This window comes from Citrus sinensis, chromosome 4 (assembly GCF_022201045.2).
Source record: "Citrus sinensis cultivar Valencia sweet orange chromosome 4, DVS_A1.0, whole genome shotgun sequence".
In the NCBI taxonomy this organism is placed as follows: Eukaryota; Viridiplantae; Streptophyta; class Magnoliopsida; order Sapindales; family Rutaceae; genus Citrus; species Citrus sinensis.
The window spans coordinates 2,438,407-2,462,689 of record NC_068559.1 but is presented as its reverse complement, the minus strand read 5'-3'; the positions used below and the strand labels follow the sequence as shown (position 1 = coordinate 2,462,689).

At 40.6% G+C, this 24,283-nt stretch overlaps 3 protein-coding genes and 1 pseudogene across 9 annotated transcripts; 3 read left to right on the top strand and 1 right to left on the bottom strand.

The window, feature by feature from the left end:
• The first annotated feature begins 349 nt into the window (after window positions 1–349).
• On the top strand, window positions 350–2,463 carry LOC107178006 (uncharacterized; annotated as a pseudogene).
• Window positions 2,464–5,385: 2,922 nt separating this feature from the next.
• Window positions 5,386–9,010, bottom strand: LOC112498853 (zinc finger BED domain-containing protein RICESLEEPER 2-like). Its single transcript, XM_025100592.2, has 3 exons — window positions 8,711–9,010; window positions 5,702–7,787; window positions 5,386–5,596 (listed from the first exon to the last, which is right to left on the bottom strand). The coding sequence occupies exons 1-3, from the start codon at window positions 9,008–9,010 to the stop codon at window positions 5,553–5,555; spliced, it is 2,430 nt and encodes an 809-aa protein (XP_024956360.2). The 3' UTR covers window positions 5,386–5,552.
• A 4,236-nt stretch (window positions 9,011–13,246) lies between these two features.
• Window positions 13,247–21,934, top strand: LOC102623363 (uncharacterized). Of its 3 annotated transcripts, none has more exons than XM_052439498.1 (12): window positions 13,247–13,407; window positions 13,491–13,658; window positions 14,650–14,863; window positions 16,069–16,415; window positions 17,093–17,123; window positions 17,237–17,309; window positions 17,443–17,488; window positions 17,561–17,659; window positions 18,549–18,617; window positions 18,743–18,893; window positions 19,035–19,168; window positions 19,399–21,934. In XM_052439498.1, exons 4-12 carry the CDS (start codon window positions 16,194–16,196, stop codon window positions 21,733–21,735), a joined length of 3,162 nt encoding a protein of 1,053 aa, XP_052295458.1. In that variant the 5' UTR covers window positions 13,247–13,407; window positions 13,491–13,658; window positions 14,650–14,863; window positions 16,069–16,193; the 3' UTR covers window positions 21,736–21,934. The 3 variants fall into 3 exon arrangements, with proteins under 3 accessions (XP_052295458.1, XP_052295459.1, XP_052295457.1); XM_052439499.1 differs by having other exon boundaries at window positions 14,573–14,863; window positions 17,240–17,309; XM_052439497.1 differs by having other exon boundaries at window positions 14,573–14,863.
• Window positions 21,935–22,034: 100 nt separating this feature from the next.
• Window positions 22,035–24,238, top strand: LOC102622891 (uncharacterized N-acetyltransferase ycf52). Of its 5 annotated transcripts, none has more exons than XM_006486050.4 (4): window positions 22,035–22,725; window positions 22,801–22,859; window positions 23,176–23,232; window positions 23,470–23,953. In XM_006486050.4, exons 1-4 carry the CDS (start codon window positions 22,249–22,251, stop codon window positions 23,630–23,632), a joined length of 756 nt encoding a protein of 251 aa, XP_006486113.1. In that variant the 5' UTR covers window positions 22,035–22,248; the 3' UTR covers window positions 23,633–23,953. The 5 variants fall into 5 exon arrangements, with proteins under 5 accessions (XP_006486113.1, XP_024956986.1, XP_015388159.1 ...); XM_025101218.2 differs by lacking the exon at window positions 23,470–23,953 and adding an exon at window positions 24,093–24,238 and having other exon boundaries at window positions 22,077–22,725; XM_015532673.3 differs by having other exon boundaries at window positions 22,077–22,725; window positions 23,387–23,953.
• Window positions 24,239–24,283: the final 45 nt, after the last annotated feature.

Here is a 24,283-nt window from a genome sequence, read left to right as displayed (position 1 = left end):
GAAACGACGGGCTATCTGTCCTCGATATTCGGTGAGTGAGCTGGCATTCCCATCACTTAAATGCTTTCATTTTCCCCTTTTCGTTTCAAATCCCTAGACTTAAATCTTCATCGTTTTGTTATTCGTCTCTCTGTCGTTAACTAACCCCCTCTTTAAACTTTGCTCACACTTCTCGTGTCCGGAGCGTCCACTTGCTGGGTTTTTTTTCTATCACGGCCGCGCTATCAGTACCAGTTCAATCCAGGTATTACTTTTAATTTCTTCTCTGGTTCTTGTTGATTGGGTTTTGTGTTGCCCCCTTTTGTATCCGTATACTCGAGTTTTCTTTGTTTTCTTTTGGGATTCCGATATGTCAAATCGGAAGAGGAAGTTAATTGCTGATGAGAGTGACGAAGAAGTAGGGGATTCAGACATTAACTTGTCAATACCCACTGATTTTTTACGTCCCTCTAGTAGTGTAGGCCCCTCCCATGGTAGGGATACCCTTGAGTACCCACGCCCCTTGGCTGTTTCTCCCTCCCCCGAACTAGAACTTGTAAGGAATAGAGATGGACCTGTGTCGGGCTCTGGTGAGAACCATAGCTTCGGTGGGGTTGGGGTCCCTGAAGGAGTTGGTGATGGTGAGGGGAGCAGTTCCGGACCGAGCGGACCCCCTCGGAGAAGGAACCTTGGTCATAGGGTATAAGCGGATTCTTATCCTATTGACTACATAGCTTGTGCCACCACCCAAACTGATCTGTTCAAGCTTAGGAACCTTTACAACATTCCTGAGGAGGTTCTCCTGGTGGTTCCTGCGAAAGGTGATGTTCCTAGTCGGCCTCCGCGGGGGTATGTGACGATGCACCTAGAGAGTTTCAAATTAGGAGCTCGGCTGCCCCTTCAACGCTATTTTGCTAAGATACTGGGTGGTATGCACCTGGCCTTAGGTCAACTACATCCCAACGGGTGGAGGGTTCTCTCAGCTATGTATGTGCTGTGGGAGATGTGTGGATCAGAGGAGCCCTCCCTTGTTGAAGTGAAGCATTTATACTAGCTGAGGAGCAGCCCGAAGGAAGCACGCTGGTATTATTTCATGTCGAGCTCTGCGAAGAGGAAACCAATCACCGGCTTCCCCTCTTTGTGCAAAACTTGAAAGAATAAATTCTTTTTTGCTGGGGGAAATTGGTGTCCTGCAGCTCATTCGTTGGGTGATGATATTTACCTTCCAACACATTTTGTCACCCTAGGTCGTTCATTTTTTGCCTAAATTCTTAATCAAATTGCCACTTATTGGGTTCTTTAAGCTTTTTTGCTATTTCAGAGTCGTGGGGTTTGATCGGGGGGCTTGAGGACCGACCTTTGCTTCATGTGGAGACTGCTCTGGTGAACGCATCTACCTGTCAAGACCTCCTGTCACCAACAAACCTGATCGGTTCGGGATTAGTGAACATAGCAGCCGGAATGGATAACAAGATCCTCAGTGCTATGACCAGAAAGCGTGGTCGGGCTCCGAGCAGCTCCAGCAACCCTCCTCCTCCTCCGAAGAAAGTCAGTGTTGGCCCTTCTAAGGCTTCTGTTCCTTCTCTGCCCCCTCCTCCACCTTGTAAGAGTGTCGGGGAGAAAACTACTGACAAGAGTTCTGAGGTCAGCACACGCTCTGGGGACCGATCCTCCCCTCTTCCGGCTCGTGATCAGGGTGACTACCTGACCCCGTATCAGAGGGACTATGGGAAGTTAGTGGGACCGAAGATGGTCCAGGACATTGAGAGCATGAATCTCAATGAATTAGTTGGTTCTGTCCAAAGGGTCTCCTTCAAGTTGGCCACCATAGTATCTTGTTACAAGAATAGGATCACGCGCCAGGAGAGGAAGCTCCAAGCTGAGAACCAGGACTTGAAGAAGAGGGTTGAGTCTGTTGATCGCTCGAAGGAGAAGCTGGTCGAGCTGAACGGGTAGATTATGGAGCTAGAGGAGAAAGTTGCGGTTGCTGAGTCCACTTCCTCCAAACTTGAGGGTGAGTTGGGTGACCTGAAGTCCGATCTTCAGGCTACTCAAAGTGAAAGAGATACTCTGAGGACCACCCTTGAGGGAGAGATCAAATCCTTGAGTGAACAGCTGGCTGAGGAGAAAGGCAAATCCGCTGATGTGGACGATCGGCTGGATGTCGAGTATGACTCTGGGGTTGCTTTCTCCTATAAGTGCATCATGTCTGTGCTTAAGGAAGAATATCCTGAGCTGGACATGAACAAGCTGGAGGCTGGAGTGCAGCGGTATATGGCAGAGATCGGCCAAGCAGATAAGGAGAAGGGTGAGCAGGATCAGGTGGAGGCTCTTTTAGATGGGGTGCAGGAGGGGGAAGCTGGGGGACGTGCTTTTGAGGTGGGACAAGGGTCTGTGCCTCCTCCTCTCGGAATTGCTGATCTTCCACCTTCAGAGATAGCTGATCCTTCACCTGCTGAAGCCGTTGACCCTCCTAATCCTTAGGTCTATTTTTGTATAGACTCTAGATTTTCATTCGTTTTGTAAATATTTAAACATTTATAAATTTTTAGACGCTCTTTATTGGCTTTCTTGTCTGGTTTTTGCTCATAGATTATTTTTGCAAAATAATTGGACAACTTATCTGATTTTGCCTGCTGGTTCCTTAGTGGACTGACCAGGAGTAGGCATTTACTTGCCTTGGTAAAATTTTCGTAAAATCGGTTGCTGGTCTTTTGTTGACCGAGCAGACGTAGCCACTTACTTGCCTTAATAGAATTCTCGTAAAATTAGCTGCTGATCTTTCGTCGACCAAGCAGAAGCAGACATTTATTTGCCTTAGTAAAATTTTCGTAAAATTAGCTGCTGGTCTTTCGTTGACCGAGCAGAAGCAGGCACTTACTTATCTTAGTAAAATTCTCGTAAAATTAGCTGCTGGTCTTTCATTGACCGAGCAGAAACAGACACTTACTTGCCTTAGTAAAATTCTCGTAAAATTAGCTGCTGGTCTTTCGTTGACCGAGTAGAAACAAGCACTTACTTGCCTTAGTAAAATTCTCGTAAAATTAGCTGCTGGTCTTTCGTTGACCGAGCAGAAGCAGGCACTTACTTACCTTAGTAAAATTCTCGTAAAATTAGCAGCTGGTCTTTCGTTGACCGAGCAGAAACAGGCACTTACTTGCCTTAGTAAAATTCTCGTAAAATTAGCTGCTGGTCTTTCGTTGACCGAGCAGAAGCAGACACTTACTTGCCTTAGTAAAATTCTCATACAATTAGCTGCTGGTCTTTCATTGACCGAGCAGAAACAGACACTTACTTGCCTTAGCGAAATTTTTATTAGGCTTGCTAGCGGGGGGATTTCATATTGAATTCATCTTTATTTGAAATTTGAATGTATAACAAAAATACAGAATATATACATGCGCAACAAGCCATCATGCAGTTAACAAAAATAACTTATCAAAATGAAGATTTAGTAGAGCACTTTGCTTACTGGAAATACTTCTTCAAGTGCTCGGCGTTTTACGACCTCTTCACGTCTCGTCCATCTTGGTACGCTAACTTATAAGCTCCTAGTCCAGTGGTTCGTATCACCCTGTACGGGCCTTCCCATTTCGGGCCAAGAGTGCCATGGTTAGGATCCCTAGTGTTTTGGTTCACCTTCCTAAGTACCCAATCTCCTGCTCGGAACTGTCTCACGCGTACGTTCTTGTTGTAATAACGCATGACCCTTTGCTGACACTGGGCCACTTTCTGCGAGGCCCCTTCCTTTTTCTCCTCAAAGAGGTCCAGGCTTAAGCAGATCTGCTCGTCGTTTTGCTCCTCAGTAAAATATTCCGTTCGATGTGTCCCCACTCTAATTTCTGCTGGGACTACCGCCTCATGACCAAAAGGTAAAGCGAACGAGGTTTCCCCTATGGCGGTTTTGTGAGTTGTTCGGTAGGCCCATAATACTCCTGGTAGTTCGTCAACCCAAGCTCCCTTCTTCTCCCCCAATTTAGTTTTCAAGAGCTTCTTTATCACTTTGTTGGCTGCTTCCACTTGTCTGTTTGTCTGGGGGTGTGCGGGGGTGCAGGACTTCAGGTCCACCCCCAAATTTCGGCAAAATTCCCTGAAGTTACTGTTGTCAAACTGCCTCCCATTGTCTGTAATGATAGCATAGGGGATCCCGTATCTGCAGATGATATTCTTCCAAATAAAATCCGTTGTCTTTCTCTCCATGATTTGGCTGAGGACTCCCACTTCTACCCACTTGGTGAAGTAGTCTATTGCCACAATTGCATGTGTCGCCGCTCCTCGGCCCTTAGGTAACGGACCAATCAAGTCGATTCCCCATTAAGTGAAAGGCCACGGGGATGTCATAGTGGTCAGCTTTTCTGGGGGTTGTGCAGGAATCTCAGAGAAACTTTGGCAGGTTTTACAATTCTTTGCCATCCTTTTCGCATCCTGGTGCAAGGTCGGCCAGAAGTATCCTTGCCGGAGTGCCTTGAAGGCTAAAGTTCTTGCTCCCGAGTGATTGCCGCATATTCCTTCATGGATCTCCCTTAGTACATAATCTGCTTCCTCGTCATCCAAGCATCTCAAAAGGGGTAAGGTGAACTCTCGGCGGTACAGCACTCCATCTAGTAGCGTGTACCTCGCTGCTTGGCATTTTAATTTTCTTGCTTGCCTTTTGTCCTCTGGTAAAACTCCATCACACACATATGCGCGAATCGGGTCCATCCAGGATTCACCAGTGCTTACTCTCATCACCTCTACCTCCTCCCCTATACTTAGCGAGGTCCTTACCTCTAGTGGAACCGACTTAGGTAATTTCGGATCTGCAATTGCAGCCATCCTAGCCAACATATCTGCTCGGTAATTCTCATTCCGGGATATCTGCTTTACCTCCACCTTTTCGAAAAACCCAACCATCTGCTTCGCCTTCTTCAAATAAAGACCAATCTTCTCTCCCCTTGCTTGGAACTGATCATTGAGCTGATTACATACCAATTGGGAATCTGCTCGAATTTCTACCCTCTCTGCTCTTAAAGCGTGTGCAAGTCCGAGCCCGATGATAAAGGCTTCGTATTCAGCTTGGTTGTTTGTGAGCTGAAATTCAAACTTCACTGTATACTAGGGGTGGGCACGGGTCGGGTTGGGTCGGGTTGATAGCCAACCCGACCCAACCCGCATATAGAACGGGTTGAAAAAATTCAACCCAACCCAACCCATTACATTTTTCAACCCAACCCGACCCAACCCGCAACTCTGCGGGTTGGGTCGGGTTGGGTTGATTGGGTTGGGCTTTTGAAAAAACCCATTTTTATTGTTTAAATAAAAATAAAAAAATAATTAAAAAAAATTAAAAGAAACACAAATACTAAAATTCTTACAACAAATCCAATATTTCAAAATTTAGCAATCAAATTATTAGTACATAACTAATGAAAAAAAAGTACATAAATTTAAAATCTTGTTTAATACAAAACATTAAAGTCCAAAGAGTGAAATTATAAGTCTTCCATACATAGGAAGAGAGTTTTCCCGAAACCATTGCTACACCAACCAATAGGAGTGTAATGAAGATCAGTCCAATGACATCAAAATCCAGATCAATCCAAATTAATGACATCAAAATCTGATGCCAATCTTGAATCTATATAACAATAAAAATAAAAATATTAGGCATATATGATATAACAAATAAATACAAGGAAAATATAAATAGAATAAAAATAAAAATCATAATATAAATATTTACCTGATGTAATTGATTCATAAAATGCCATATCTTCAACCGAAGATGTATCCTCTTCTACGGCAATACGAGAAGAACAAAGCCAATTTTGCCCACATATTAAGCTCTCTACCATTTTAGGACTCAAAGAAGCTCGAAATGGATCAAGAATGCGTCCTCCTGTACTGAATGCAGACTCAGAAGCAACTGTAGATATTGGGATTGAAAGAATGTCTTTGGCTATATTAGACAAAACTTTATACTTCCCACCATTTACCTTCCACCAGTTCAACAAATCAAATGAATCATCAAAGCAATTTTCACAATCATCTAATAAATATTTGTCCACTTCATTTTTCAACTCTACACCATCCTCTTCCAGCTGCTTCTTTTTCCATTTTGAAAGTTTTGCTACCTTGGCTAGTCTATAATCAATAATATCACTTTTTTTCTCTAACTCGGATGGACAAATGACAGCATTAACAGATTGGTTTTGGCTACCACTATCACATCTAGAGTTATTATTTGTGTAAAAATCATACAAAGAAGATAATAAGCCCTTAATCACTTTTATGAGCTCACACACAACATTTTCATCATACAACTCCTCAAAACAAAATTTCACAAAACTCAATTTATAACGCGGATCAAGCACAACAGCAACAATTAACAACTTATTTAGAGTGTTGAGGGAACCCCAATATTTGTCATACTTCTCTTTCATCTTCTTGGCCATTGCACTGAAATAAGAATCATCACTTACTATCAATCCTTTTAAATTTGACTCTATAGAATGCATCTCATGAAAATACAAATGTGATGTAACAGACAAAGAAGCACTAAATTTTTTTGTAATTTCATAGAAATTCTCCAAAAAATTATTCAACACACTTGCATTCACCCAATCTATATGTTCCGGTGGCCCAATCCTTTTTTTTCCACCCTCTTTCTCTTCAAAATAGGATCTATAAAATCCATCATCATCCTCCAATCGTTCAAAAGCTTTTTGATATACAAGAGCACTCTCTAACATCAAATAGGTGGAATTCCACCTAGTAGGAACATCCATCACAACAATACGTTTAGAATCAAGTTTTTCATGCTCAACACATTTTCTAAACCTTACTAATCTAGCCGGTGATGATCTTACATATTTCACAGCATTGCGAATGCTAGAAACAGAATTATTCATCTCTTTCAACCCCTCAGTCACAATCAAATTTATAATATGTGCACAACATCTAACATGAAGGTAATCACCATTCAACACAAGCCCACCCCAATTATTTAGCTTCTTTTTTAAATAAGAAATGACCAAATCATTCGAACTTGCATTATCAACAGTAATTGTAAACACTCTATCAATACCCCATTCAAGCAAGCAAGACTCAATCAATTTTCCAATTGTATCTCCTTTATGATCATCGATCTGGCAAAAGTTTAATATCCTTTTATGAAGTTGCCACTCATCATCAATAAAATGGGCTGTAATAACCATGTAATTCAAATTTTGTATTGAAGTCCAACAATCAGTTGTTATACAAACCCTATACTTATTACGAGCAAACACTTTTTTCAAATTATTCTTCTCATTTAAGTACAACTGATACACATCTCTAGCAACAGTTCTCCTAGAAAAACGATCAAGTTTTGGACAAGCTTTGCTCATAAATTTCCGAAACCCTTCTTTTTCAACAAAACTAAAGGGCAATTCATCGATAATTATCATCTCAATGCATGCTTTTCTAATGTCCTCTTTGCTACAAGATATTGCCACAAGATTACTGCCACCACCAGTTGTGTTATCCTCAAACACCAAGGTTTTTTGTTTTAAATCAACTTTCCTATCAGCATAGGCTGTGCATGCTGCCAAGTGATTCCATAAAGTACGGGTCCCAATAAATCTAGAATGATACGCATACACTTTAGAACAGTAGTTACACTTACATTTTGTATCATTCTCTAATTTTGTGTAATGTTCCCATACTTTTGACGCTTTTCCACCTTTTCCATTGCCTGCATTTGTATTAATAGCACTATCAGTTGTACTTTGAGTTGTTGAAGGTGTAGAGATATTAACTCCTGGATTACTGGATGAATTTACTTCCATCTACAAGGAAAAAATTCCAGGCCAAGAATATTGTTATTATCCTATTAATAATTAACAAATAATCAAAAAAATAACAAATAGTGGTCACAGCAAGCTTAAAGCTCTTTTATTAATACATTTAACCATGTTTGGATACTACAATAAATAAATATGATTAAAATAATTTTATGAAAAAAAAATCCATCGGAGATAGAATACATATGTGAATTTGAGAGCATGACTAGTTAATAGTAATACTGAATATATTTCTGCAGAACAATGCCCAAGAGATGTTTGTCGAAAAGCTTTTTCCCTAAGATTGTAATAATAACAATTATTTTATTTATGTTAATCCGATTGTTGATTAAGCTTGACACCATCATAACAACCAAAATTTGACCAACTTTTATCAATAAAAAAATATTATAAAGCACCAAATCATGAAATCAAATGACCAACTTGTTTCAAAATAATAATAAATTAGTAAAATAGAAAGAAGAAAGAACCTAAGCATGTGACGATGTGTAGTTTGAGCAATTTGAGCAGCTTTTCAAGAAACGTTGAGTTGTGATGTTGTTGTGTTCTATGCGCGAGCAGATGAGCAGCTGCAGCTGTTCTTTAAACAAGAAAATTTGAGTTTAGGGTTCAGAGAAGTTGCTAAATATATATTCATATATACGGGTTGACGGGTCGGGCTGGGTTAAAAATTTACAACCCGACCCAACCCGCAAACAGTGCGGGTTGAAAATTTAACAACCCAACCCGACCCGTAAATTTTATCAACCCAACCCAACCCGCAAAAATTCATACGGGTTGGGTCGGGTTCACGGGTTGGGCGGGTTGGTGCCCACCCCTACTGTATACGTTATTTCGGTTTCTTTTGGACTTCGTATTACAACTCCTGTTCCGGATCCTTGCTCACTACATGATCCGTCAACCATTACCAGCCACACCCTCTTTGGTTTCTCCTGCTCTATTAGTTGCTCCTCCCGAATTTCTTCCCCTGGCTCAGCTTGGTCAACCATAAATTCTGCCAGAACTTGGGTTTTGATTGCTCCTCGGGGCCTATAGGAGAGGTCAAATTCACTTAACTCCACGGACCATTTTACTAACCGACCAGATGCATCTGATTTTTGAAGTATTTGCCAAAGGGGCTGGTCAGTCATCACAACAATCTGGTGGGCTTGAAAATATGGTCGGAGTTTTCGTGCTGCCGTTATCAGAGCCAGTGCCCACCTCTCCATCAATAGATATCTGGTTTCTGCGTCTACCAGAGCCTTGCTTGTGTAGTATACCGGGTGTTGCTTTCATTCTTCTTCCCTGACTAATACCGAGCTGGTAGCCCATTTAGAGATTGCCAAGTATAGAAACAGCTGGTTACCCTCTCTCGGAGTTGATAGTAACGGGGCGCGGGTCAGTTATTTCTTCAGCTGCCCAAATGCTTCCTCGCACTCTAATGTCCACTCTATCTTTCTCCCTTTCTTTATGGTTTGGAAGAAAGGTTGGCATTTATCTGTGACCCGCGAGATGAATCGGTTCAATGCTGCCAATTTCCCTATAAGGCTTTGCACCTCCTTAACTGTCTGTGGGGACCTCATTTCTGTCACCGCCCGTATTTTTTTCGGGTTGGCCTCGATCCCTTGGTGGCTTACCAGGAATCCCAAGAACTTGCCTGAGCTGACCCCGAATGCACATTTGTCTGGGTTCAGCTTCATTTCGTACTTCCTCAGCAATTCAAAGGTCTCTTCTAGATGCTTCACATGATCCCTTGGCTCTTTGGACTTTGTAATCATATCATCCACATACACCTCTATAGTGTGTCCAATCAACGGTTTGAAGATCTTGTTTACCAATCTTTGATAGGTGGCTCCTGCATTTTTTAAGCCGAAAGGCATTATCCTGTAGCAAAACAAACTCATGTTAGTTATAAAGGTGGTGTTTCCTCATCCTGCTCGTCCATGGGTATCTGGTTGTATCCAGAAAAGGCATCCATGAAAATGAGCAGACTGTGACCTGCTGTTGAGTCCACCAGCTGATCTATTTTGGGTAGGGGGAAGCTGTCCTTCGGGCATGTCTTATTGAGGTCCGTGAAGTCCACACACATTCTCCACTTCCCGTTGGCCTTTTTTACCAGTACTACATTGGAAATCCATTCCGGATACTTGGCTTCCCTTATAAATCCTGCTTTCAACAGCTTCTCCACCTCGGTGTTTATGGCCTCATACCTTTTCTGGTTAAAGCATCTCATTTTCTGTCTTACCGGCCTCACCCCCTTCTTGATTGCCAACTTGTGGCAAGCTACCCTGCGATCAATTCCTGACATGTCCTCGTGAGACCAGGCGAATATATATGCATGGGACTGTAGGCACTTTACCAGCTCGCCTTTTACTGTCCCGACCAATCTTGGCCCGATCTTAATCACTCTGCTCGGGCTGCTTCTGCTCTCCGCTCCAGCTTTAAGTTTGAAATCCCCATATCATCTAGGGCCGACTTAAACAGAATATCGACTGAGCTGCCCGTGTCCATCAGTATTCGCCGCAATTCTGTACAAGCTACCAATGCTTTAATCACCAGTGCATCCTCATGAGGATACAAAATACCCTCTTCGTCATCCTCCGTCCACATAATGGGAACTTGCCGCACTTTTGCCCTCTTAGCTGCTGGCAAATTTAGAAGCACCTCTTTACCAGTCATGGCGTATCTCCCATAGTTCTTCCGTGCCCTGTTCGAATCCCCGGTCAATGTTGGCCCTCCTGCTATTACACGGATGGTCGGCTATCCACGTTCCAGACCCCTCTCAACTCCTTCATCTCACGTGTACTGTGATTCAATGACAGGGGACACTCTATCTACATACTCATCCAAGTATCGGTTCCTCACTAAATCTTCCACCTGAATCTTCAGGTCACGACATTGGCTGATAGTGTGACCGTGAGTGTCATGAAATTTACAGAATCTGCTCTTATCCCGTTGGTGAGCCAATTTTGTTATAGGCACTGGAGGGTACAACAGGCCTCGTCCCTCAATCCTCTCATACAATTCCTCAATGGAGATCTTTAATGGAGTTTACTGTCTATATGCTAAGCTCTGGTCTACCAGCTGAACTACTCGGCTATCATGAATGTCATCTCGGGCTGGTATAGTCGCTAGCTGATCTGGTCGTCCAGCCCTGGAACCAGTTGCATGTAACACTCTAGGAGTGTTGTGATAAGGGTGGGTAGCCATCTGCCTGAATTCTCGTTGCCGCTCCGGGAACGGGGTGCGCGGAGGTTGGGCCCGGCTGTGTTGGAACTGTTGTGGTCTCTGAGCTATGGGGTAAGGGCGGGACCGAGCTGATACTCCGCCTATAACTGAGGATTCCCTAGCTCGCTTTCCCGATCTGCTCCTGTTCGGGGTTCTCCGTTCTTTTCGCCTCAGCTCTTCCATGTGAATAATTTTGCACTGGGGGGCTTTTTAAGTTATACCACAATCAGCCGATTCTTACACCTTCTTTTAATCCCCTCAACGCCTGTGGGTGATTAAAAGCTCCCAAATCTAGCACGGCCCGATGATATCGCTTTACAAAATCCCGAAGGGACTCATGCTCCTCCTGTTTCATCCCCATCAGTTCCATCATGTCGTCCTCTGGGGCTACTGCTCCTCGGAACTGTTCGGCCAACTCTTAGCACATCTGCTCGTACCCTTTTATAACTCCTCGGGGCAGCTTGCGGTACCATTCTCGGGCTCGCCCCTCGAGTGTCAACGGGAACACCCTGCACCTTTGAGCTGGTGTCAACTCTTGCACCCCCGTCATGTCGTTGAAACGCTCAATATGCACCAGCGGGTCACTTCGACCAGAGTATTTGAGGTCGGGGAAGCAGAAATCTCTTGGGATTACTGTACCCATGATCTCGGTTGATAACGGAGATTCTTCATCCAACATTATCCTTCAGCTCGGGGGCTTTCTCTTGCCCTGTATCTCCTCCATCACCTGCGCCAATCTGCGCACCTCCCCCTCCAATTCTACGGCACGATCAGGATCACGTGCAGCTATCTAGTCTCGTTCCAGCTCGGCATTGTGCAACCGTTGTCTGAGCTCTCATTCGTCAACACTGGCCCCTCGGCCATTGACTTTCAGTACCCGTTCGGGGAGAGGTTGGTCCCTCCCTTCATCTACTCGTTCTCCTGGAACCCGACCAGTGCTTCCGTGGGGATGCACCCCGTTAGGTTGGTCTGCCGACGGAGGGTTTCCTCGACTCTACGCCTCTAGAGGCTGGGTTCTGCTCCAACATCATCTCTCCCCACGGGGGTTTCACAATCCCTTCTCCGCTCATCCCTCAGCTTTTACAGTATGGTTGCGAGAGTCTCCATTTGTTTCTCCAATCGATCTTGCATCATCCTCTCCCGGGCTTCATTTGCAATTTCCCGAAGAGTGATTGTCTCCCGAGCTTCGTTATCCTCCCTCAAAGCGTCCTTCCTTGGCACATCCATGTCTAACCGTTCGTTGTTTCTCCGGTAACTACTAATTCGGTGGTAGCTTTTTATCCAGCTCCCCACAGACGGCGCTAAAATGTTAATGCTGAAATCTGCTCGCCCTTTGACCGACCAGATTCTTTCACCAACGTTTAAGTTATCAACTGTTACTCGAATCACTGGGGTTGGAATCACCCTCCCTTCTCTTACTAGACCTGCGTTCACCAAAAACGGATAAGAGACGCCGGTGGTTTTGCCGACGTAAACCCTCCGATGCCTAAGTTAGTACAAGGTGTTTACGGGAAAACAGTTCAATTTGGATTGAAGAATGGTTTCTAATTTATTCGAAGTTTGTAAGAAAATGGCATGGTTGTAATTTGGCAGCGTTTTCCCCCTCTCAGGTTTTTTTGTGTCCTTCTTCATCGATTTCTTCTTCTTTTATAGCCGCTGTCCCACGTTTCCATTTATTCTTCATCCCCCCTTTTTCGGGTAGTAACAGCCCCTCATAGGACTTTAACTGCTACGTTGTGGGCAAACGTGTGATCTCGCGTCTCCCGCAACGGTTCTGAGAAAAGTGCAACTACCGTGATTATGTGGGATCATGTTCCCGCTTTTTGGGGATTGGTATCGGCTCGGTATATGACTCTGGTCGGTATATTACACTGACCGGTACTCGTCTCTGGTTGGCTCATATTTATCCTTGTGTTCTGCTCATACCATTTGGCTAAGGTGATCCATGCCGGGGCGAAAATAGTAACATGGCCGACCTGATACTTTTATTTACTTAACAAAGATAAAAAATAATCTAGATATCATAGGTATATGATCTACGTTGAGTTTATGTATAAAATATGATTAATATTTAATTATCTATATATATTTTATTTATATTTTACCCGGCGCACGAGCGTAAAAACGTGCATGGTTACATTATTAAAATGTTTCATATTTGGCAATTATATAATGCACCACTTGAAATCGATTCGAAAATTATATATTAAGCTAGGAAATAAAACGTACTTCGCACGACTTAAAAAAAAAAATTAGTTTAAATTTTTTTTTATTCAAATATACATTCGAACAAAGCCTCATGGATAATAACTAACGCGATTTCTTTCTCATCTCACACGAAGTAATAAAAACGTACATAGAGCTCCAAGCCACTCTGAAATCAACAATGGCCGCGAAGGTGAATCCCGAATTCAAAAATTTCTCTTTTATTCTAACATTTTCACTCATTTTGTAATGATCATTCTTTGTTATGATTTGCAGAAGAGAAGCATTTTCAAGATTCAACAAGCGTCTACAAAATCAATGCCACCCATGAATTTGAGACTCCAAAGATTTTGGAATCCAAATTCTCAAGGATCAAACAAACGCGTCCTTGTCAGATTTTGGCGATGGCCCGTCTTACTATATTTGCAACAAATTCCATTCAAGGTTAGCTTCTTGTCCCGACGTGTATAAATTGTTGAATAAATTTTGACTAGTGATATAATTTTCCAATAATTCTGTTGAAATGAGGAAATTTTGATTGGTCTATAGCGTTTTTGAGAATTCCAGAAGCCAATTTAGTGAGAGTTAGTGCTAGTAATTCATTTTTCGTTCTATGTTTCAAGTATTTTTTTATTGTATGTCTTGGCATTTGGTTGTGTCGATGTTTTCTTTCTTTTTTTTAAAAAAATAAATTTGTGACCATGATGTTAGCCAAGTTCCTTCCCACAGGGGTGGGAGCCGGGCTCGAACCACATCCCTCTTGTATTACCACAATCGATTTTAACAGTTGAATCGACTGGTAACGACGGCTTACATTTTTGGTCATGTCAAGTAAAAGTGAAAAAAGCTTTAGCTGGGTCAAAGTTACACTGGGGACAGTGACCAAAATACAAAATCGAATGCACTTTCTAGTGTTATCACTGCACTATATACGTTACTAAAACTGCAGTGATCTGGCGTTTAGTTTGGAAGTTGTATGTTGCCAATAACAAGTTTACACATAAGATTCATCACAGTTGCACATACTGTGTATGTCATATATGTGTTTTATTATGTCAAATGTGACAAAAAATATGACATAATTGGTACAAAGACGTATAATTTAGTTGTCATTTAATTGTTCTAAATTAGTTTTGATCTTACTGCAAGACTGTAGTTTGTGAAAATTTGATGAAGAAATTATCGGAAAATGCTTGATTGTTTGGAAGTGGAAAATGTTATTACTTTCAATGGATCCTTGTTGCTTCAAAATATTGGAAAAAATTATCTGACAACTTTGGCTCGAGATTTTTTTACCTGAAAGTGGATTTGAAATTAACTACGAGCATTTTTGTGGACCCTTGTTGACGTAATTGAAGATTATTACCCTGCCGACGTGGCATCATTGCCAGAAAGCATCTACACATCCATCATACAATTGTCAATTCTTTCTCAGCATGCAGCGAGAACCTTTTTCTAGTCATTATGCGTTCATATCTTGGAAAATCCACCAAGATTACCTTAAATGGGTTCAATTCATTAAAGGCTCTATTAATTTCCTTGTTGGGAGTGGGGCTTCATAAGCACTACGACAATGGTGGTTCTGAGAAATTGAGTGAGAAGCTCTGCAAAATCTTTCGCCGCTTGGTTGCTGAAAGGATGTGTATTTGGTAATGTGCCCTTCTTCGCTCTATTGATTATGGTTGTATATTCTGATACTATCATTACTTTCAAATCTACCTAATATGCTTGTGCACATCATCCCATTTGATCTATGCATGCCATGTCATCGTATCTCTCACTGAAAATTTCTAGTTGCTTTCCTTTAATGTCATATGGTGAGTCGAATGGCACAGAAGTGGGATAATTGGATAATGAGAGTCCATTGGATTTTTTTAATATGTATATATATATATATATATTTTTTTTTGTAATTACCTATTGATCTCACTACCGTGATCAAAGCACGAGGGATTTTAAGATTTATTTTTGGTAAATTTACTTAGTTAAATCAATTGAACGTACATGATAGTTTTGTTAATTTTTTAATGTGTTATAGTTGAATTGTTTTGAAAGAAACTCCTTCCTCACTAGAAAGGAAGTAATTACATGGGTTTTTCTATTTGATTCATTGAATGCCCCATAGACAAATGCTTGTGAGATTATACTATAATGAGCCACAAGTATTTGTTTTGACGCAGATTTCCTACTTTTCCAAGAAATGCCTACATCGTAATCATACGTTTCTTGAATCTAGTATCCATGCTTGTATCTCTATCCTTATCGTAACTTCATAAATTTCATAGCTTTGATAATGTCTCTTGACGTCAGACTGATCTGACTGAAGCAACTGCCCAGGTTACATCAATTCTTTCATTGGAGATTCCAGGCTTCATTATAAGTGTTGATCTTTCTCTTGTTGGTAATTAGATATAACACCAAGACACGGAGTGTGAAAGTTGCCTCTTTTCTCTTGGATTGAGTTTTCTTTGGGCTACAGCAGAATATGGTTTTCTGCTAACCATTTATGATAAGCTTTCTGATGCATAAATCACATAGTTTATCGGAATTTAGTGGACACCTATAGCCTAATTTGTGCATATGTGTGACAATCCCATATCAGACACAGATCATCACTTCTGTACTTTATTTATAAATTTACCTAAAAAACTGTTTGAATGATTACACTACTAATAAAAGTATTTCTGTAATTTTTTTCCACTTTAAATCAGGGTTTTACATGATATTAATGATAGTGATATCTTTATTCTTTTTAAAACAGGATAAATGTTTCTGGTTTGGTAGTTCCAATAATATTTGCAATGTCTTGGGAAGTGATAGAAAACCTAACTTTTATTACTTGGTTATGAAACAGGAAGAAAAGAAAGTAGAAGAAGAAGAAGAAGAAGAAGAAGAAAGAATGCTACTGTGTTCTATTGCCTAAATAAGGTTAGAAGATTTGGATCTTACAATTATCATTGTAGCATAACAGTAGCATTCATGTCGACTGGAGAATATCGAAGGAGTGCACGTATATCTGAATTAGATGCACGGAGGGCCCAGAAAGCAAAGAGCCGAAATGAGGGCAATAGAGCAATCAATTCAAGAATGGCACAAGGTCAGGGTACTAGAAAAAGTTCTGACCACAAGCTGGCTAGAAAAAGGAAGACCAGACCTGTCCATGATCTGGTAGATAACGATGTTGAAATCCAAGTTCGGAAGGTACCCCTGTATTTTTCATTTATTTGCTCTACATTCACATCACTTGTTCATTTTCTGAAAAGGGTTAGATTTCATCTATACAAAAGTTAATTCCTACAATTGGCTAGCTGGAAGTGGGGAAATGTCTACGCTGCCAAGTGTCCTTTTTGGTACTCCTATGGTTACATGCTGGTCAGTTGTATTATTCATACATGATTTCGCCAAAGACGAAAGTATTGATGAAAAAAATGCACCTAGGAAGCATAAATGACTATTAAGATTGCTTTTAGTTTGCTACCTGCCTGCTTGCCTTCTATTGTTTTGTTTATATCCACATGTGCATGCTTGTGCTGTTTATTATCTGGGTAAAGGTCTTTGCTCATATTTAGGTTAAAAGGAGAATGTGTGTAGGAGCAACATATTATCTAATTTGAATTTGCAAAGACGTATCATTTTAATTTTTTTCCGGGAAGAGTAGTGTCTGGCTTGACACACTCTCAGTCTTACACTCCTAAAGGTGATTCCCAAAGCAGTGAGCTATCATTTTTTCCCTCTATTTTAATGGCACATACAACGAAATTATATTTCCTATAGTGGAAACGTGTTTGAAGCATTTCATTTGTGCTACTCTTTTTCCTTGAATGAGGCATTGCTCAAACTTTTAACCGTTCGTGTTTGATTTCACGTTGGCACCACAGACTGGTGATGGAGATCATCACACAAATGCTGGTGAGCTTGTTTTCCTATTTAAAATGTAAATTGCAGTTTTATCTTTATGTAAATCAAAACATGTTGATAGACTTTCATATAATAATTAACTCATTGCTTATTATGAATTCAAGCAGTTGACATGTCATCTATAATTGCAATGCCGGAAAGAAAAATGCTTGATCTATTACTTGATAGGCTGAAGAGGTATGTACTTTCTTAAGTTGGGTTATGACTAGAATGCACAAGTGTTTAGCACTCTTTATCTATGAATGAGTCAGAAGAATTTTAATTTCTTCTGCATAAGGGAATTGAATTTTGCATTTTATTTTAACTACAGGAGAGACTCCTACAAAATCTTTGCAAAGCCAGTAGATGGGACAGAGGTTGTATCCAGTTACTTATTTATTGTTTGCCATATGATTGATGTTGACTATCTATATATCTTAATTTGAAAGGTTGAAGACTATTACAAGGTCATTAAACACCCAATGGACCTCAGCAAAATTACTGAAAAACTCAATGAAGGAAGCTATCAAACACTGGGAGATTTTGAGGTTTGATCTTTTCCTTGTACTCTGTCCCCTTTTTCCTCAGGCCCATAATAGAAAAGCTATCCTTTTTAGGAATTTGGAAACAAATACTCTTCTCATCTTTGGTCTTAATGATGTAAATTCTCATGTCCGCTTCTTAGGCACTTGGGTTAAGGAATGCAATCTGTACCTTCAAACACAGTTTTTCCCTTATAAATGATGACTTCTGGAACTGGGCTATTCTTTCTTTTTGTCGGTTTTCAGCCTTTGGGAAAAGGGAGGGAACCAGTTGTTTTTCCTTGGAACTCTTACATCTTTCGAAATTTTGATATTGATGTGCCTATTATTATTGTTATTTTTCTATAATAAGAAACTGAAGCCTTAGTTAATAAGGATTGAAAATGATACAAGGTGGACCAGAAATCTGCATGGAATTGATGTGGATAATTGATAGTAGTCACTATCTGTATTACTTCTTCCACAGTTTCTCTTCTCGCATATCATTTACAGTCAACCTTAGGTAGGTCGGACTATGGATTACTTCAATCCTGGAAGTCATTGCATTATGAGGCCTTTTAACCTCTCTTTGACATTTAGAACTTGTGCCTTTTATCCACCAATGTAATGTTTTTATTTACCTTATTTTATTTTTTAATAAGCTCTGGATTATGTTTTGTTAGTCTAAATTTGTAAGTGATCTACTTTCTTAGTTTGATGAAACTTCATAATTGGTAGATTTTATAGGAAGAAGAAAAATAGGATATATTTTTTCCATTATTTATTAATAGAAATACTCGTAGTTTCTTATTGAAAAAAAAAAAAAAAATTGAGACTAACCAAATCCTGTCCTCCCCATGTGTGCTGGGTTCGAACTACTAGATTGATCGATTGTTTGTTCATTATTGATATGCAGCACGACATATATTTGATGTTCAAAAATGCAATGCATTTCAATGCTTCAGATACTGTTTACTACAGACAGGTAAGTCAAATCATTTTGCTTTAGTGGATGAACAAAATATTTCCTTTTTATCTGTGTTGGCAAAATTTTACGCTCTCAAACTCCACATTGTTTCTCTTTTCAAATTCTGAATTGTGTTTTACCAGGCTCATGCAATGAAAGAACTAGCTAATAAGCTCTTCCGAACTCTGAAAAATGATCCCGAGAATTTTGAAGCTGCATGTTCCATGAGAGGTCGTAGGAGGAACAAGGCCATATCTGGACCTCTGAATTCTCACTCCTGCAACAAGACAACTGGTACTATCACTTGTTCAATGAAGTACTAGTAATGGTTGATTGTTCACAATATATATTTTGTCAACTACCTTGAATATTTTGCGCAAGTATATAGTATGATTTCAATTGTCCAATTACTTCTTCTGTCTTTCCTGTGAACAGGCTGTAGAGGTGAAAGAGGATTAGAAAATTTTGAAGTACAACCCCGTCAGAGCTATATTCCTTGTACTTCATTCCTCTCTGAGAATGAATTGTCAGTGACACAAGTTTATAACAGCTCAAAAAAATTTGAGCCGGTAGGAGAACATGAGCATGGCTGCGTATTTGTATTTGCTACTATTTGCGTCTTTGATTCAAGTTTGTTAAAAAATTTTGTACAACCTACTATTATCTAACTTTCCTTCAACCTTAAATAGAAACATGAAGAATAAGAGGAGAGTATCTGCTATGCTGCTTCCTAATTGTTTGGTTTATGTTAAATCTTTGAATTTATCTTTCTTCTGCTTGTTGGTTATTCTCTGTGTAGGGTAAGCAGAACAAAATTGGATTTGCTAAGAGCTTGATGCAGTTTGCTAGTAATTTGGGGCCAACAGCTCAAATGGTTGCCCAGAGGAAGTTAAGAAGCACCATAGCGGAAACTTCGAAACTCCAGACTGCAACTTTCAACTGTCATCTTCAAGCTCCAAATACTTTTATATCTGGTGTTGGATCTGCACTTGAGAATATCTCCAGTACTCCCTCTTTGAAGTTCCCGGGAAATTCTGCTGGTTGTCAAAGATCTTCAGAAAGGGAAATGGACAATCATAGTGCTTTGAATGGAGGAAAAGCACCTATAGTTGACACCATAGATATATATGATGTCTTAAGAGGAGGAATTGCTCAGGCTAGTACCACCATGAAAGCCCTTGATGAGATGCGCGGGAAAATGGTTCAAGCTCCGAAGAATACATTCACTGGTGCAGGATCGGCACGAAAGAGTATCACTGTTGCTCCATCAGTGAAACTCCTTGGGAATTCTGCTAGTAGAGAATTGGATATTTGGAATGGCAATTTAGGTGGGCAGAAGACGTCTGTTGTTGACACCATAAATAAATTTGGGCCCACAAGTGAAGCAATCACTCTGGGTATTAGGACAAATGAAAATCTTGGTAAGGTACAAGGAAAAATGGTTCAGACGACAACCGGTGGTTTTGATACACTTACTGCTTTTAAAAACCCCATCTCCTTATCTGGATATGAAGAGCTAGATATTCCTGCAGCATGGATCAGAGACGGCAACCTAAACAGTTTCAGTTTTGTAAAGTTTATGCTAGATTCTATTAAGAGTCCAGACCAGACAAGTAAGGTTGTTTCTTCAGGGTCTGAAGTGCCAGATTCTGTATCTGCAGGATATAGTTGTCCATCATCATCTTCCATGTGGCTAGCTATGCCTGGAGGGTCAAACAGTAGTCAAACAATTGGATTCATGCCTGAGGTGGATTCACTCAATCATGGTGGAGTACATCAACTTCAAGCTATCCAAGATAGGGAAGGCCCAAGCTACCGATGGGGTATAGAGCAGGGAGGACAGGTTGATTGGTTGAAGCTGAACATTGAAGAAGGGTCAAGTAGCTCTCAACCCTTTGGCTCCTTTCAGGGGTTAGATTCAAATTCTGTTGGTGCAGTGCATCAAATCCAATCTGCAGCTGACAAGGCAGGCCCAAGCTTTCAAGGCAGTATGCTGCCATCAGGTCAAGTTCCAAATTGGCTTAGGCCGATAGTGTTGGGGTCAAGTAGCACTCAACCCTTTGGCTCCTTTGAGGGGTTAGATTCAAATTATCTTGGTGGAGTGCATCAAATCCAACCAACAGCTGATCAGGAAGGGCAAGGGCATGTAGACAGTTTACTGCCAGGAGGTCAAGTTCCAAATTGGCTTAAGCCAACAGAGTTGGGGTCACGTAGCACTCAATCCTTCGGTTTGTTTCGGGGGTTAGGTTCAGATGCTCTTGATGGAGTGCAGCAAATCCAAGGGACGGCTGATCAGGCAGGCCCAAGCCATAGTGGCAGTATACTGCCAGGAGGTCAAGTTCCAAATTGGCTTAAGCCAACATTGTTGGAGTCAAGTAGCACTCAACCATTCGGCTCCTTTGAGGGATTGGATTCAAATTATCTTGGGGGAATGCATCAAATCCAACCAACAGCTGACAAGGCAGTCTCAAGCCATGGAGGTAGAATGCTGCCAGGAGGTCAAGTTCCAAATTGGATTAGGCCAACACTATTGGGGTCGAGTAGCGCTCAACCCTTCAGCTCCATCCAGGGGTTGGATTTAAATTATCAAATGCAGCCAACAGCTGATAAGGCAGGCCCAAGCCATGAAGGCAGCACACCGCCAGGAGGTCAAGTTCCAGATTGGCTTAAGCCAACAGTGTTGGGGTCTAATGCAGCAGGCACAAGCCTTGGCAACAGCATAAATGGAGGACCATTTTCGCATTGGTTCAAGCCAACAGAGCTAGGTTCTGATGCAGTGGGCACGCACCATGGTGGTAGTGCCATCAATGGAGGACAATATTCAAATTGGTTCATGCCAACAGAGTTGGGGCCACAGCCTAGCACTGATGATTGGCTCCAGCAGCAGTGTAGATCTTTAACTGCAGCCGAATTGTCATCTCAAGCTCAACCCTGGCGGCAGCAGCAACAGCTTCAGCACTACTGGGAAAGCACTCCTGGTGGAAGCATGATTTGGCCACCAAATTCAAATTTGTATGACAACGGCAAGGGTGCAACTTCTGGACAGGGACAGTTGACAATTGGAGCTCCAACAGATAATCATCAGAACCAATCATTACAGGATTCTGGCTTCCCTCAGTTGGCTTATCATCCTTGAAGTGAACATGCGTAATTTGCAGTTACCATAAACCAACTATAACATGACCATATCTGGTCTGTTGCTATATATTTAGACATCCTTTCTCATCCTGATTGGGAATTTAAGAAATAATGGGTTTTATATAGAATTATGAAAATCCAGTTGGTACTTTATGCCTCACATTTAAGTGGCTGGAAATTTGGTGATTTTGTGTTTATTTGTTTTATTTTATTTTATTTTATTTTTTTCCCCTCTTTGATAATTCTATCTTAATCCTTATCCTATATTGTGTGTATATATATGATATTCTATATCAAATCCAGGGATATGTTTGAGATCTAGCTGCCGGGACTTTTAAGCCATCAGATAATAGTGGGTATTTCAAAGATGTTAGTGAAAGTGGGTGTTTATCAAGCACGTTAAATTACTTGGTTTTTTTGGAAAGTAAGAAATTAGCCATTATCATAGACTCGAGATGTAGTACAAGAAGCCACATCAGTTGAAGAAGAGATAGAAATTTAAGTATCAGAAATGGGATTTCTTGCCGCTACTGCTGCTGCAAGTGTTTATCCGTCCGCATACATGGAATTGAGATGGGTAAGAGGAAGAGGAAAAGGCAAATGCGAGCTCAATTTTAAGCCTTCAATGATACCCATTTACATATCAACAAACCCATCTGATATTAATCCTCAAGAACTGAGTCGACTCTTCATAAGCTGCAATCATTCTTGCAACAGGTTTCCCATTTTGGACTCAAGAGACAGGACAATTGAAGAAGCTGTTGACATTGATAAGCTATGCCTTGCTTTGTCTCACAGTTTTGTCGTTGTCTCTGTCTTTTCCAGCTTGGCCTTATCCGATGATGAATCTTCAAAGCGGTTGATGGTACCTTTGTTGGGAAATTTGGCGCAGAGAGTGGTGCCGGTCACTCCATCCAATGGCCAGCTTGTGGGTTTTGGGCGGGCTGTTTCCGATGTGGGATTAACTGCTTCTATTCATGATATCATGGTAAGCTTTCGCAGTTTCAGTATTTGTCGCTATCATTTTTCTTAAATTCATAATAATTTGTAATTTGACTATCAGGTTATCCCTTCATTACGGCAAATGGGAATTGGCCGGATGATAGTTCAAAGAATCTTAAGGTTTGTTAATTTTCAATATAATAAATTTCTTTCTTTCTTTCTTTTTGTCTGAAAAATGATTCTTTTAAAATTATTATTTTGGAAATTTTGAATTAACAAGCTTGTGGACATTGAGCATTGATGCCCTTACTCTAATTGATGCTATTTTGAACTCTGCCTTTTCATGTGTTTTCTCATGGCATATGTTTTCCAGGACACACAGTAATACAAAATGTTTCTTCAATTCTTTAAGCCTATTGATTACTAGGAGATTCTATTCATACACCTTGCTTGTCCGTTTATGGTATCTTAGTAATTTACCCATTTCTCCTCCCAGAATGCTCACAAGTAGAGAGATTTATGACATAGCAGCCCTTTGCTCAGAGGAGGAGAGGTATTTATAACTTATCTTTCTTGAATCTTGAAATCTTAATGTTTCTGTCTAGATGTGTTTTCTATGTTATTATTAAATCTTTTTTGAATATGCAAGCATCTACTTGAAATTTACCCTAGTATCCTTTTACTCTGTCAAATTGTTGAGGCTGTAGATTGCTTCATGTCTGGATTACTCAATGCAATTACATGGAAAGACAAATAACTGCTGATCATGATCTATATGGTCTTTCGTCAGGCTCTTCTTTGAAGCATGTGGATTTGGAAATGACATTTTAGGATCCACTACCATGATGTATGCAAAAACGGCATCAACTGGTTTTGGAGGCAGTCAAATGGTTAAACGTGCGGGTAGAAAGCTTTTGTTAGTTCCCCCATTAAGAGGACCTCTTCATCTTTGAAGCTTATCTGTTCAAAAAGTTGATTTACGCCGCACTTTCAGCTGAAGGTTTAGAATCAAAGATAAAAGACTTTTTTGTGTACCTAACAGACATAGAGTGAATCTGATTCCATATTTTCTTACTCTGGTTGCTTAAAAGATAACAGATTATCAAAGTAAAAGCAAAAACCAAGAAAAGGGTGCTGTACAGAAAGGGCGGTGGCCATGTGGCTTGTGGCTTGTATATAATGTATGGTAGTGGTATCCAAATTTAGACTTCACAATGCAGTAAAATCTTATCGTTTCAATATTGAGCTCCAGAAAGTTTAATCTTTGACATTAAGCATATTTTTGTTTAGAAAAAGCAGCATTGATGGCACACTCACACTTTTCCACTCGGATAATACAGACTTTTTTTACTTAATTTTAACCATTGTGCCACATCTTACGCGGATTCCTGCCATCTGTGATGCACTTTGTAGGAGAAAAGTTATCACAATGTTGCCCCACATGACATGCTCAGGTATAAGAAGTTTCTCATCACCAAAGTAAAGTAGCCTTCTAAACAATGCACAACAGTTTCCTTATCCTATTTTTCCAATCAACTTTATCAAAAGAAGAACCTACAGGAGACAAAATTCTCTCACTATCTCTCATTTTCTTCACTTGCCTT

Coding starts and splice junctions, on each gene's coding strand:
- LOC102622891 (XM_006486050.4), top strand. CDS start 22,249: ATGGGATTTCTTGCCGCTACTGCTGCTGCAAGTGTTTATCCGTCCGCA. Junction 22,726..22,800: donor CTTCTATTCATGATATCATG/GTAAGCTTTCGC, acceptor TTTGACTATCAG/GTTATCCCTTCATTACGGCA. Junction 23,233..23,469: donor CTTTGCTCAGAGGAGGAGAG/GTATTTATAACT, acceptor GTCTTTCGTCAG/GCTCTTCTTTGAAGCATGTG.
- LOC112498853 (XM_025100592.2), bottom strand. CDS start 9,010: ATGGAGAGGTGGGCACTGGCTCTGATAACGGCAGCACGAAAACTCCGA. Junction 7,788..8,710: donor AACCAAAGAGGGTGTGGCTG/GTAATGGTTGAC, acceptor TTTTCCTTGTAG/ATGGAAGTAAATTCATCCAG. Junction 5,597..5,701: donor TTATGAATCAATTACATCAG/GTAAATATTTAT, acceptor ATTGTTATATAG/ATTCAAGATTGGCATCAGAT.
- LOC102623363 (XM_052439498.1), top strand. CDS start 16,194: ATGTCGACTGGAGAATATCGAAGGAGTGCACGTATATCTGAATTAGAT. Junction 17,489..17,560: donor AGCCAGTAGATGGGACAGAG/GTTGTATCCAGT, acceptor TTAATTTGAAAG/GTTGAAGACTATTACAAGGT. Junction 17,660..18,548: donor AAACACTGGGAGATTTTGAG/GTTTGATCTTTT, acceptor ATTGATATGCAG/CACGACATATATTTGATGTT.